We start from the raw sequence: 14,892 nt of genomic DNA, 5'->3' as shown, positions 1-14,892 counted from the left end.
AGAGAGATTCGGACCGAGAAAGCGACAATTTCCCCATTAATTTGAGCGAGGATGAAAGATTTGTGGATGAGTAAAGTGCAAGTGAAGGACTAGTGGGGAGTTGAAGCTATTCAGATAGGGAAGATGCTGTGAGAGCCGGGGGTGACCTGATATTCAGCTGGGAATGACTACAACAGTAAATAAACACAAGACATATATATACTCTATTAGCCACAACACAACCAGGCTTATATTTAATATGCCACAAATTAATCCTGCATAAAAACACCTGCGTGTTTGTTATGCTAGCTCCTAGCTCCTCTGCTAGCTCCTAGCTCCATAGAACACGCCAATACAATTCAAACACCTGATCAACACACACAATCACTCAGCCCAAAAGACCGTTCACCTAACCCAAGGTTCATAAAGCGTATATATTTTTAAAAAGTTACGTACGTGATGCGCACGTACGGTACGTGTTATGCTAGCTCCTAGCTCCTATGCTAGCTCCTAGCTCCATAGAACACGCCAATACAATTCAAACACCTGATCAACACACACAATCACTCAGCCCAAAAGACCGTTCACCTAACCCAATGTTCATAAAGCTTATATATTTTTAAAAAGTTACGTACGTGACGCGCACGTACGGTACGGTACGTGGTATGCTAGCTCCTAGCTCCTATGCTAGCTCCTAGCTCCATAGAACACGCCAATACAATTCAAACACCTGATCAACACACACAATCACTCAGCCCAAAAGACCGTTCACCTAACCCAAGGTTCATAAAGCTTATATATTTAAAAAAAAGTTATGTACATACGCAAAAAAAAGTTGCGCACATACGGTCAAGCGATCAAATGTTTAGAAGCCAAAGCTGCATACTCACAGTAGCACGTCTGCGTCTTTGTCATCCAAATCAAAGTAATCCTGGTAAGAGTCTGTGTTGTCCCAGTTCTCTACAGGCGTCTGTGTATCCAAGTCAAAAGTCCTCCTGGTTAGAGTCTCTGTTATCCGAGTTCTTCCATCTTGACTGCATCTTCCGGGAATGTAAATAAAGAAGCGCCGGCTGTGTACTGTTGTTGCTGACTATGTTCGAAAAATACGTCCATTTCGCACCGACAACTTTCTTCTTTGCTTGCTCAGCTTCCTTCTCCATAATGCAATGAACATGATTGCAACAGATTCACGAACACAGATGTCCAGAATACTGTGGAATTATGAAATGAAAACAGAGCTTTTTCGTATTGGCTTCAATGTGGAAGGCATACCCGTGTTCCCCGGTCTACGTCACGCGCATACGTCATCCTCAGAGGCGTTTCGAACCGGAAGTTTAGCGGCAAATTTAAAATGTCACTTTATAAGTTAACCCGGCCGTATTGGCATGTGTTATAATGTTAAGATTTCATCATTGATATATAAACTATCAGACTGCGTGGTCGGTAGTAGTGGGTTTCAGTAGGCCTTTAAATAGAACAATTGACAGGTTGACAACATCCAAACAAACCAAGTCATCTCCAATACATCTCAACATTACACACATCCTCCAGGCTGAGTTAGTCTAGATGAGTAACTTACATGTAAGCTGGAAACTACATGTAAGTCATATAAAGAAAACATTTAAAAAATTGACTGCGATAATAAATAGAATAAAATACATACCCACAAACATTAACTACATTTATTGTACCCAACTTTAGTTGAAGCATACATTGTTTATTGCATAAAGGTCTGGGGACATACATATAAAACAATCACACAACAATATTTATATTACACAAGAGAGTAATAAAGACAATTAATAGAATGGATTATAGAGACCCAAACAATGATTCATAAAGTAACACATTTTAAAAGTAAATGATCTTGTATAAAGGACAACTGCTCAAATGATGTATGAAGTAAATAATAATATGCTTCCAGAAGTGGTCCAGAAGATGTTTCAGATGTGAACCAGTAAATATGAACTAAGAGGGATTTATGTGTACTCAAAAGCAAAGGTATGAACACATGTAAAACAAATATGTACATAATATAAAGGAGTTCATCTATAGAACCCGTCACTATTTTAAAAAGCATTTATAAAACACTATTATGAATAAGTATAAAAGTGAATTATGAATATCGTATGTAACATATTTTATGTACTCTTTATTCTCACCTTTACAGTCAAATTGTTCTGTTCATTTTAAAGTACACAAATGTGTATATTAACTCATGTACTTGACTGAAATAAAAGCACTAATCTGAAGTATTTACTCTATGTATGTTATAAGCATAATAACAAGATTGTGTTACACACACAACAATGATGTCACACCTGTTATATGTGCTGATGTTGTTAGAAAGTCAAAGTTAAAGTTTTGACAGTTTATTTCAAATCCTGCATCTTCATTTGCAGCTGCTGTTCTCACCAGCACACTTGTGTTTCTCACACTGGTACTTATATGAGAATCTTTCACCACACACACTGCAACTCAACACTTTCTCTCCTGTGTGTGTTCTCATGTGAACTGTAAGAGTTATTAGGCGACGGAAGCTTTTGTTGCAGCTTGAACAGGAGTATGGTTTTTCACCAGAGTGCATTCTCATGTGTAATTTTAAATTTGTATTTGTTTTAAAACTTTTACCACATTCTGAGCAGGAAAAAGGTTTTTCTCCAGTGTGTATTCTCATGTGTACTTTCAAACTATGATTTAATACAAAACTTTTACCACATTCTGAGCAGAAAAAAGGTTTTTCTCCAGTGTGTGTTCTCATGTGTAATTTCAAATTTCCATTTCTTACAAAAGTTTTACCACATTCTGAGCAGGAAATTTTTTTTTCTCCAGTGTGTATTCTCATGTGTGATTTGAAATTGGGCCTTTGCGTAAAATCTTTACTGCAGATTGAACATGAAAAAGGTTTTTCTCCAGTGTGTGTTCTCATGTGTGCTTTGAAATGGTGCCTTTGAGTAAAACCTTTACCACAGATTGAACATGAAAAAGCTTTTTCTCCAGTGTGTATTCTCATGTGTGTTTTTAGACGACAACGATATTTAAAAGTTTTGTCACAGTGAGAACATGTGAAGTGTGTGTTGTCAGTGTGACATGTCTTATCATCTTTAGAGTCTTCATCATCAGTGTCAGGAGAGTGTGACGTTGTGTCCTCACTATCTGATAGTGGAGCTAAGAGCTTGTCTGCTTGTGATCCTCCACAGTGGTCTCCATCAGCTTCTGTTGTCATGTGTTGAGTTGAGCTGCTGCTTGGAGGCTCCGCCTCTCTCTTCTCCTCACTCTCACCTTTGACCTCATCACCTTCACTCTTCACAGGGACACCAGTCACTGGCATCTTGGTGACATCAACCTCCTCCAGTCCTTCAAGATGCTCTCCCTGCTGACTGATGCTGTGTTCCTCCTTTTCCTCCTTAATGTGAGGGGTCAGTGGATCCACCGCTTCCTCTTTAAAATGGGGGGTCAGTGGGTCCTCCTCTTCCTCTTTAAAATGGGGGATCAGTGGGTGTTCCTCTTCCTTTTTAAAATGGGGGACCTGAGGATAAACCTCTTCCTTCTTAATGTGGGAGGGCTGTGGCTCCTCCGTCCGCATCCTGAAGCTCCACTTCTGTTGCTCAGGGTAAAGATGTTCTTCCCAGACGTCTGCAAGACAAACACACCATCTCTGCTCAGTCACACAATGCATTCAGTACTTTTACATGCACTTAGGAAAAACAAGTTATCGTATGAACTGTCTTGAAATCTCAGTGACGCACAAACACGCTGCTCTTTACAACATTATTCACAGGAAAATAAAAACAAACAAAGACGACAGGACTTTTTACTATGGATGGACGATATGGTTTAAAATTGATTTTGCGATATATTATTTCATATAGAATTACTAATAGAACCATTTTAAAACAGGCTACACAGGCTCCTAATTTAGTTGCTGAAATATGCAGTAAAATATTACATTATTTCCAGTATCATTTTCTCAAAGAAAGTGTAGTAGAATTTCTGACCTTTGACCTATATTTCTTGTCTTTTAAGAATGTCCGCTCATTTTCAATTCTCTTCTATTTTGTGCCATTGAATGGACCAGTTGTTCACAAAGGTGAATATGGAGTTATGCCAACCTGTCTACAGAATGTTTAGATTTTCCAAATATGACTAGGAGATACAAGGTTGTTTTGGAACAGACAAAACCAAAACAAAACAATCGTGGCGCATTAGATAACAAACAATGACGCACAAGAGACATATAAAAAATGGCAGAAGACCGGAACTCGACAGTGATTTTGGCTTTTGTGTGTTTACTCCGGAGTAACATGTGGTCTGTCTGCACGGCTAATTTAATTCAACCTGCACTTCTGATAATGGGTAAATAAATTTGTTGTACTAAACTACTTTTGTTGCCTGTTTAAGCTTCGGACAATCCACTACACAAATTGGCGTCACGAACAGGATGGTTTAGAAGCTACAGGTCGACAGCCGCTCCCGCTCTCTCTGTCAGGCAGACAGTGTGCTGCACGCGCGCATAACAAGGTAAGCGTTTTGCTTAAAGTGTAAACATTTTCCGCCTGGAGAGAGCCGGATCGATAAGACTAATTGCTGAATCTATTTTTGATAAAAGATAGGTTTAGTCAAGTTCTCCATAAACAACCTGGAATGGGGTAAATTATGGTTGGATTGAGTTGTTTTATATGTGATCATTTGTCTGTGTGTTTGTTGAAAACTTGTGATTTCTTGTTTTTAACATAAGGGGATTGTTGATAGAATTTTGGTGGTTTGGAGTGTTTTTGAAGCGTAGACTATGTGAGACGAAAAATTTCTTTTAACCTCTTCATCCTCTGTCGTTGCTGGCAGAGGATGCTTCTTACTGCAAGTGCATCAGATTAGTCAGAGTTGGATACAACTAAATTATAGGCAAGATTTGCTAACTGGTGTGACATTTGGCCCATATAAATTGATGACGTCTATGAAGGTGCGACATATCTGTTTATGTGGAAACTGCAGCGGTGGGAAAAGCCTCTTATAGGTGACCGCTCATTGACTCCGGTAAAGGAGATCAACTGAGCGTATAGCTGTCACGACGAATTGGGAAATTTGCTGCAAACAGACAGGTATTGATCGGGCTGCATATGGTAGAGCTTTGGTGAAACTTGGTGAAACTGTATGGACTGACCAGACACGAGTCTGTAGGATTGCTGGGTGATTTTCACTGGTCCTACTGGGCGTTAGGCCAGGTTTTTCCGTGTTGGTCAGGGATAACGCAGGTGTTGCTCCAATGAAACGGGTTAATCGCCGTTTTATGAGCAATGATGGAACCTGGTTTTTGTGATATGAGACGGCCGATTCCACAAAAGCACGCGTGCATTAGTTGTTTATATTTGTCCGGACAATGGGGTGGTATGGTATATTAACAATGTGTGTGTATAATGATGAATGCTGAAATGTGTGTGTATTGAGTGAGTCAGTTTATGTTGGTACATTTAGATATATGCGTAATTTAATAACTTTTGTGTAGCACCTGGTTTCTTATCTGGTTTAATTCCCCCCCCCCCCCTTCCTTTTCCTCACCTCCCCCCTTTGGCGACCCAGAAGGGGCAGCTTTGTTTGTGTGGCGTTTTTCCAGGAGAGGGCAGACTCAAAGTGCTTCACAGACAACAAAGTGAAATGAAAGAAAATAAAAGCATAATTAAAATGCAGACAATAAAAATAAAAACAGTGCGGACGTTAAAAGTTAAAAGATTAAAAGATTTAGCTGAAAGATAAGGAGAAACGTGAATAAATACATTATTTTGTTTTGGAGAATATCACGTACAGCAGGAGGTCAGAGTGCAAGCATGACAGCTTGCTCGCGCCTACTGATAGACAAATGATAGTTTAAATTAACTCATAGATAATCTTTAAGTGAATTAAAAGGGTACTTAAATACACATGAAGTAGTATGTATAATCTTTGAATTAAGGTTATTGATTAGCAATTAATGGGATAGTTAAGACTGTAATTTTAAAACGTGATATGCAAAATTGAACTAACCGAGAGGATATGAAAACGATGGGTGTACATGTTTTGAGTTCCAAGTTCTGGAGGAAAAAACCTCAACAAAACGTAAAACCATACAGACGGACTTGGGTGGTAGCCACGGTTGTGCTAGGTCAAGCGAGGGTGGAAAGGATATGCAGCAGGGGGACTGCCAATCTGAACAAGACAAGCTCCAAAGTTGTAGCCAGAACATGCTCATAAAAAATACAGGTGTGACAGCAGGACGAACAGCAGGATACAAACAGACCCCTGCTGGACATAAGTGTCAACGGACAATGTTCAACACAATCTTTGAAGCATTCCTTTGTGGTCAACCTGCACACACCTTGTAATGACCTGCTTACGAACTGTGCCCTGACATTCAATACTGCACAGAAGGAACTTCCTGATGTTGCCTGACAGCACGACATCAGCTGACAACTACTGGGGACGCCTCCCAGGAACGAGTGGAGGACGGGGACTGCTCCAACTGTCCTAGCACTGGCTGTTTGAGGTGCGTCCGTGTGTCCTGCCACCCAAACCGCCAAAGTGTATGATCACCAATTAGACGACTCATAATAGGAGCCTTTTGACTCTTATATATGGTGGGACTCAAGGTATGGCCGCTCATGTGAACTATCCTTACAACAATTAGAATGGTATAAGATGGACAACTAATGACCCACATTGTTCCTTTGCTCTCTGTCCTGCCTACGAAACCAAAAATATAGGTCAAATGATAAAACAGGGCGTAGCTGCCGCTGATTGAACCGATACGCAAATACCACATCTTCAATTATTTCGGTTGTCTGTTAAAAACAATTTGCAATTTGGACATTCCTGCTGTAGGCTACAAAGAGCTAGCAGCTACACAACAGTTGAGCTAAAATAAAATTTAAGCATATCAAATATTTATAGTTGCTTATTACATACACAAAGTCGCAGAGAGACAGAAGTCTGTAGAAAGTATTCAGTAACAAACGTGTCCGCATTATTAAACTTTCTACCACAGGAAATATACTGAACAAATACAGCAGTTACTGTCAGACTCTAATCCGGATTACCGTGTCTATCAGAGACATGGTTAAAACCCACAACAACTTTTGTTCTAATTAATGTCCCGGGGGACAAGATTACAGAAAATACACATCGAGTGACAAAGGGGGGAGGAATTATGATTTATGAAAGGGAAAACATTAAAAGTAGATCCATTTGAGTATGTTGAAATTAAAATCACATTTTCCTCAGAAATGTATTTCAAGGTAATTGTAGTATACCGACCGACCACAGCTAAAGACATTTTTCTTGACTCATTTTCAGACATCCTCAAACAGCATAGTATGAAAGAAGTAACGTCATGGGGGGACGTTAATCTGGACTGGTTAAATAAAACACGTAGAAAGAAACTTAAGGATATTATAAACGGCTTCTACATGATACAAATGATAAGCAGCCCTACTAGAATTACAATTGGATGACAAAAATCAAAGAGAACATCTGTAAATACACAAATACAAAACCAGAAAGAAGAGTGCTAAAATAAAAATACCATTGGATTCTAATAAAGACATGAGGACTCAGCTCTCATAAGAGCAATTATAACAGTTCTAAATACAGATCGTATGATTTAAAAGTTTGGAGGAACAAAGTTACAATGTTTATGCGGAAGTCTAAGGCTGACTTTCACTTAGAATTAATCAAAGCTGCAAAAGGGAACATTAGAAAGTTATGGAAAACCAGATACAAACTTACGGGAAGAGAGCAAACAAGAAACAACACTATAACATTAAATATCAATGGCGCTACTATCGCAGACAGTCTGGACATAAGTAATAATTTTAATGAACATTTCATCCAGTCTGTACAAACCCTGAATAAAAAGTCCCTCAAAATCAGTGCAAATAATTGTCATTTATTCAGGATGGACTAATTTTAGAATTAACAAATGAAACAAAGTTAAACAAAATCTTCACTTCAATCTTTATCAGACTCACGATCTAGAGATATATATATGGGTTGGACACTATCTTCCTAAAAACATATAAGGATTGTATTATTGCTCGTATAACAATTGGAAAAAAAATCAATAACGGAAAACACTTTCCCTACCACGTCGAGAAACTGCTACTATGATTAAATCCATAAAGCAGGAAATAAAGAAGACCAGAACATGTACAGACCAATTAGCCTTCTCCACGTTATAACAAAAGGAATAGAACATTTTAAATTAAAAAGTGGCTTTGGAGCAATCAAGGCTGCTCACACGGTCACTAAGAGGGGCATTATGTTGACACATCAACTTAATGTGTAGTATATTTATCCATGAGAGCATTTTGTTGTAAATTGTGAGGTATGGCTGTTAAAAGCTTGGTTGTTGTTATGAATGATGACAGATGTGAACAAGAGCATGTATGGTCTTTGTGTGATGATGTAAATAAGGTGTGGTTGTATTGTATGGTAAGTATGTGTCCATGAAGGGGCATTTGGTGACTTTTCTTATAATTGATTACATGCTACAGTATGATTATTTTTGATTAATTATTGATTATTATGAATGTATATATTTATTATGATTAATTAGTGTCATAATTTTATTGCTTGATTTTTGGATCCCTTTAATTTAGGTAGCCAGGGACTACAGATGGAAAGTAGCTATTTAGATATAATCTGGTACAGAACATATCTGTTTCTGAACTTAATGTTTCTGTGCATTGTCCCATCATAGATAGACTAAATTAAATACAACTATTTAGTGAATTATTGAGGCCACAATAATTCACTAGGTGTTGTAAAATATCAAAGTACTATTGCAAAAGCGAACAGTGACCTCAAACATGACCTGTCCTCCGCCTCTGTTCTTGCTGCGCATGACTATCAGCTGTCTTTTCTTTTTCTTGGATGTTTCTGAAACTACTAATACTAATACTACTACTACTATTACTATTACTATTACTATTACTATTACTACGACTAACACTGTCCCTGTGAGAGGGACAGAGGGGGGAGGTGAGTTTGGATTGGGTCAAGTTTGAGCGTGTTGAGGTTTTATTTAATCAATATGATCAACCCGGTACAAGGATAAAGGAACGTAATGATTTAGATTGACAATTGCAGTGGTTGGCGAAAGCAACCCCAACCTCAAAGGAGGGTGCCAATTCAGTAATTAAATGTTTTGTGAATGATCTAATATCCCGACATGGTTTCCCCAAAAAGATTAGGTCAAACAATGGCACCTATTTTAAGAAAACAGGTTAATCTTCTTCAGTCACAAGATCAGCACTTCTCAGGACCAGCAGCTTCCTAGGAAGGTGGAAAGACCATGAGACCAAAATGGTAAGTTTTCAAAATGTAGAATTTGTGTGCCAGTTCCTCTGTGCAGATTTGAGGATGAAAGCAGCCACTCCAGATTCCCTTGCACTCGCTAAGAGGGGCACGGTCAAAGCCGATCCAGGACCAACACCCGATACCCGACTGGAAGGAACCGAGAGGAGAGACAACACCTTGCCAGCGATGACGAGAACAACTAAGGTTGCCAGGCAATGTGTCCACCGGGACTCCAGCAGCTGTGGAAAGAAGTGTCGGGAGTGCCGAAGCAGCGAGGAGGCCTGAAGTAAGCCGAGGGCCTGGACCAAAGCCCCACGCCCCATACTCTGCCCCAGCCTTCCCCAAAGCCCCCACAGCTCAAACTCTACCTTAGTTTTCCCCAAAGCGGCCAGCGCGCACATGCCATTGCACAGTCTGCCCAATGAACTGAACCACACCCCAAGAAGAGACAGACTGTTTGAGTGGATCTCTTTCTTCACCAAGGCAGCCAAAAGCCCAACGAGGTGTCGGCAGGCCACCAGCCTGAGGCACCACCGAGCCATCTATACGAGCACTAATCGAACATGGACTCATACGAAATTCAGTTGTGTGTTCAAAATTAATTGGTAATTAACAATATTGGTAACTACATCCATTGCAAATGCCGGGAAAAATATTTTTGCAAATGTCTTACAGTCATAAGTCTATATACATTCATCTATTTATGTTCAATGATGTTCATGATCAAAGTATTTGTTATTCCTTTACTAAATCAAAGGGTAGGCCACTAATTGTGTTCTGTGAGATGGTTTTACTGCAGGCTGGTAACAGCGATCGCTCTGAAGGAGGGTCATAGACGGAATTTTTGCCTCGTATAAAAACATTGAGGTTTTTGCCTCTATCTGTGGTAGAGATTAGTGGTCTACATCAGAAATTGTTTTGGTCCAGGGTCTTAAAGGCCTACTGAAATGAATTTTTTTTATTTAAACGGGGATAGCAGATCTATTCTATGTGTCATACTTGATCATTTCGCGATATTGCCATATTTTTGCTGAAAGGATTTAGTATAGAACAACGACGATAAAGATTGCAACTTTTGGTATCTGATAAAAAAAAGGCTTGCCCCTACCGGAAGTAGCGTGACGTAGTCAGTTGAACATATACGCAAAGTTCCCTATTGTTTACAATGATGGCCGCATGAAGTGAGAGAGATTCGGACCGAGAAAGCGACAATTTCCCCATTAATTTGAGCGAGGATGAAAGATTTGTGGATGAGTAAAGTGCAAGTGAAGGACTAGTGGGGAGTTGAAGCTATTCAGATAGGGAAGATGCTGTGAGAGCCGGGGGTGACCTGATATTCAGCTGGGAATGACTACAACAGTAAATAAACACAAGACATATATATACTCTATTAGCCACAACACAACCAGGCTTATATTTAATATGCCACAAATTAATCCTGCATAAAAACACCTGCGTGTTTGTTATGCTAGCTCCTAGCTCCTATGCTAGCTCCTAGCTCCATAGAACACGCCAATACAATTCAAACACCTGATCAACACACACAATCACTCAGCCCAAAAGACCGTTCACCTAACCCAAGGTTCATAAAGCTTATATATTTAAAAAAAGTTACGTACATACGCAAAAAAAAGTTGCGCACATACGGTCAAGCGATCAAATGTTTAGAAGCCAAAGCTGCATACTCACAGTAGCACATCTGCGTCTTTGTCATCCAAATCAAAGTAATCCTGGTAAGAGTCTGTGTTGTCCCAGTTCTCTACAGGCGTCTGTGTATCCAAGTCAAAAGTCCTCCTGGTTAGAGTCTCTGTTATCCGAGTTCTTCCATCTTGACTGCATCTTTCGGGAATGTAAACAAAGAAGCGCCGGCTGTGTACTGTTGTTGCTGACTACGTTCGAAAAATACGTCCATTTCGCACCGACAACTTTCTTCTTTGCTTGCTCAGCTTCCTTCTCCATAATGCAATGAACATGATTGCAACAGATTCACGAACACAGATGTCCAGAATACTGTGGAATTATGAAATGAAAACAGAGCTTTTTCGTATTGGCTTCAATGTGGAAGGCATATCCGTGTTCCCCGGGCTACGTCACGCGCATACGTCATCCTCAGAGGCGTTTCGAACCGGAAGTTTAGCGGCAAATTTAAAATGTCACTTTATAAGTTAACCCGGCCGTATTGGCATGTGTTATAATGTTAAGATTTCATCATTGATATATAAACTATCAGACTGCGTGGTCGGTAGTAGTGGGTTTCAGTAGGCCTTTAAGACCCTGGAAGGCGGGTATGTAGTAGAATTTCAGCAAGACAATGCCAAGCCACATTCAGCACGTGTTACAACAGCGTGGCTTCGTAAAAAAAGAGTGCGGGTACTTAATGTGTGGCACATTATGAAGCGTAAAATACCACAGCGGAGACCCCGGACTGTTAAACGACTGAAGCTCTACATAAAACAAGAATGGGAAAGAATTCCACTTTCAAAGCTTCAACAAATAGTTTCCTCAGTTCCCAATCGTTTATTGAGTGTTGTTAATAGAAAGGTGATGTAACACAGTGGTGAACATGCCCTTTCCCAACTACTTTGGCACGTGTTGCAGCCATGAAATTCTAAGTTAATTATTTGCCAAAAAAAAATAACGTTTATGAGTTTGAACATCAAATATCTTGTCTTTGTAGTGTAGGAAGGAGAGTGTGTGGAATCCAATGAGACCTTGTACCTAAGTTACGGTCAGAGCGAAAAAAGATACACCCTGCACTGCCTCTCTAGTTCTTCACTCTAACGTTCCTCATCCACGAATCTTTCATCCTCGCTCAAATTAATGGGGTAATCGTCGCTTTCTCGGTCTGAATCTCTCTCGCTCCATTGTAAACAACAGGGAATTGTGAGGAATCCTTCCTCCTGTGACGTCACGCTACTTCCGGTACAGGCAAGGCTTTTTTTTAATCAGCGACCAAAAGTTGCAAACTTTATCGCCGACGTTCTATACTAAATCCTTTCAGCAAAAATATGGCAATATCGCGAAATGATCAAGTATGACACATAGAATGGGTCTGCTATCCCCGTTTAAATATTTTTTTAAAATTTCAGTAGGCCTTTAATACACGGTGCCAACCAAACTGCAATTCAAGCTCTGCCTTCTCTCTCCGAGTCGAAACTCTAGTCTTCTGTTCCTAGCCCATAACACCCCATATATATTGCATTGATTTGTAGCACGTATAGGTTACACAATTAAAAAACAGAAAATTATGTTTTTGGAGGATGAGCTACAAGTTTTAGAAGCTGATTGCTAAACAGATGCAGCTTTAGTGAAACACTAAGCATCATTTTAATTTTCCTGAAGGGATCAATAAAGTACTATCTATCTATCCATGTAGCAGTATTGTTAAATGCTAAACAAGATAATACAAACTATCAACATAAAAAAAAAATCTATCACTTACTGTTCAATGTCTGCTCTCACCGGGATGCTGACTGATGGGATGTTTATATCTTTCAGCACAAGACACGTTCTCTCTGTTTCGCTGGTGTATTGAGCATAATCCTCACTCCTTGGGTCAAGACTGCTGGGAAGAAATGAGCATCTTGCCGTGTCTTCCTAGCGACGTCTTTGGGTTTGAAAGTAATTTGACCAACTTCTCGGTCTATGGCCACGACCTGCGCCGATACGAGCGTGAGGCATGATTATAATCTAGAACAAACTTTTACCAACTCAGCGGCGATGCAGCAGCAGCTCAGTAGCTAGTCTTACCTCTCTGCGAGCAAGGAGCCGTTTGACTAAAAGTAGTTCCTCGAAGTTAGCTCTTACAATTACAATGCTGCTAATACTTGGTTAATATACAGGTCACTACAAGTAAAAGGAGTAATGTTGGTGATTTTAAAGGCACAATAGAGGACTACCATTACCTGTAATGTTAGCCGCCTTGTACTAGCAGTTTTTTACTATTTAGCATACATATTGGATGACATCTGGATGTTGTGCTTACTTGGACTGTGATGAAGCTGTGAGGACTCAGGTGGTTTGTCTTCACGCTCTTCAGTCTTCACAGAGACAACAGTCAGTGGAAACTCCTCCTGCCCTGGATGACACTCTTCCTCCTGAGTAACCCAGAGATCCTCCTCTTCCTCTTTAACGTGGGGGGGCTGTGGATCCTCCTGCTGCTGAAGGGGACGTTCTTCTTGACGAGCGTTCATCTGTTGGACGTCTGCAAGACAACACAAACAAACTTCAGCTCAGATGTGTCAAATATTTTTTAGTCTCTCAAATACAATATTATCCAAGTGGACTGAGAGACTTTGCGGTGATGTTCTTCTACACATGGAATAATCATCATTAATTGATTATTATGAGTTGTGTAAATGATCTTGACTGCATTAAGTCAGGCTGCACGTATAAAAGTTTCATTGTGCTGCAGTATCAAGTGACGCCAACTCGCTCCTCCCACTACCAACCTACCAGCCAACCTTGACGTGCTCCTCCAAAATAGTCCGACCTCACATCAATGGTGACCAGGACTGCAAAGTGTGATTAGTTGGCTTTACTTTTACACGCAATATCCTCTCCTCGTTCATCCTTCTGCGAAAGCAACATTCTTAAAACCAACAGAAAACAAACAGAAGTGCAGCGAAGCACGTGTAGCGAGTGTGGCCGTGCGATAGTATGTCACACCTTAAAAATGTGCTGGCGTGAGAATATACGTGCACTATATTGCCAATAGTAATTGGCCACCCATCCAAATGATGAGAATCAGGTGTCCTAATCACTTATAAAATCAAGCACTTCGGCATGGAGACTGTTTGTACAAACATTTTGTGAAAGAATGGGTCGCTCTCAGTGATTTCCAGTGTGGAACTGTCATAGGATGCCACCTGTGCAACAAATCCATTCGTGAAATTGCCTCGCTCCTAAATATTTCAAAGTCAACTTTATTATAAGAAAAGTGAAGAGTTTGGGAACAACAGCAACTCAGCCACCAAGTGGTAGGCCAGGTAAACTGACAGAGAGGGGTCAGCGGATGCTGAAGCGCATAGTGCAAAGACAGTTGCTGCAGAGCTCCAAACTTCATGTGACCCTCCAATTAGCCCACGTACAGAACGCAGAGAGCTTCATGGAATGGCTTTCCATGGCCGAGCAGCTGCATCTAAGCCATACATCACCAAGTCCAATGCAAAGCGTGGGATGCAGCGGTGTAAAGCACGTCACCACTGGACTCTAGAGCAGTGGAGACACCTTCTCTGGACTGATGAGTCACACTTTTCCATCTGGCAATCTGATGGACCAGTCTGGGTTTGGAGGTTGCCAGGAGAACGCTACATTTCGGACTGCATTGTGCCGAGTGTGGAATTTGGTGGATGAGGAATTATGGTGTGGGGTTGTTTTTCCAAGGAGTTGGGCTTGGCCCCTTAGTTCCAGTGAAAGGAACTTTGAATGCTCCAGGATACCAAAACATTTTGGACAATTCCATGGGATGGCAATTCAAGTTCATATGTGAGTAAAGGCAGGTGGCCAAATACTTTTGGCAATATAGTGTATATATATATATTTTTTTAGAATATTTGGGTACCTCATGCTTCGATTACAAACAAA

The 14,892-nt window shown here is 40.2% G+C and overlaps 1 protein-coding gene across 1 annotated transcript in view; it reads right to left on the bottom strand.

The window, feature by feature from the left end:
* Positions 1 to 1,619: 1,619 nt before the first annotated feature.
* The window catches only part of LOC133640873 (zinc finger protein 569-like), a 37,307-nt gene continuing 24,034 nt past the window's right edge, over positions 1,620 to 14,892 (bottom strand). Inside the window, exons 3-5 of the mRNA XM_062034557.1 lie at positions 13,585 to 13,617; positions 13,292 to 13,511; positions 1,620 to 3,615 (exon numbers count right to left, since the gene is read on the bottom strand). Coding sequence (XP_061890541.1) covers positions 2,372 to 3,615; positions 13,292 to 13,511; positions 13,585 to 13,617 — 1,497 coding nt within the window. The 3' untranslated portion in view covers positions 1,620 to 2,371. The remainder of the gene's footprint in view (positions 3,616 to 13,291; positions 13,512 to 13,584; positions 13,618 to 14,892) is intronic.

The sequence above is a fragment of the Entelurus aequoreus genome, linkage group LG23 (assembly GCF_033978785.1).
Source record: "Entelurus aequoreus isolate RoL-2023_Sb linkage group LG23, RoL_Eaeq_v1.1, whole genome shotgun sequence".
Classification (NCBI taxonomy): domain Eukaryota; kingdom Metazoa; phylum Chordata; class Actinopteri; order Syngnathiformes; family Syngnathidae; genus Entelurus; species Entelurus aequoreus.
Note: the sequence above shows the minus strand (reverse complement) of the source record. Positions and strands in the feature narration are given on the sequence as shown.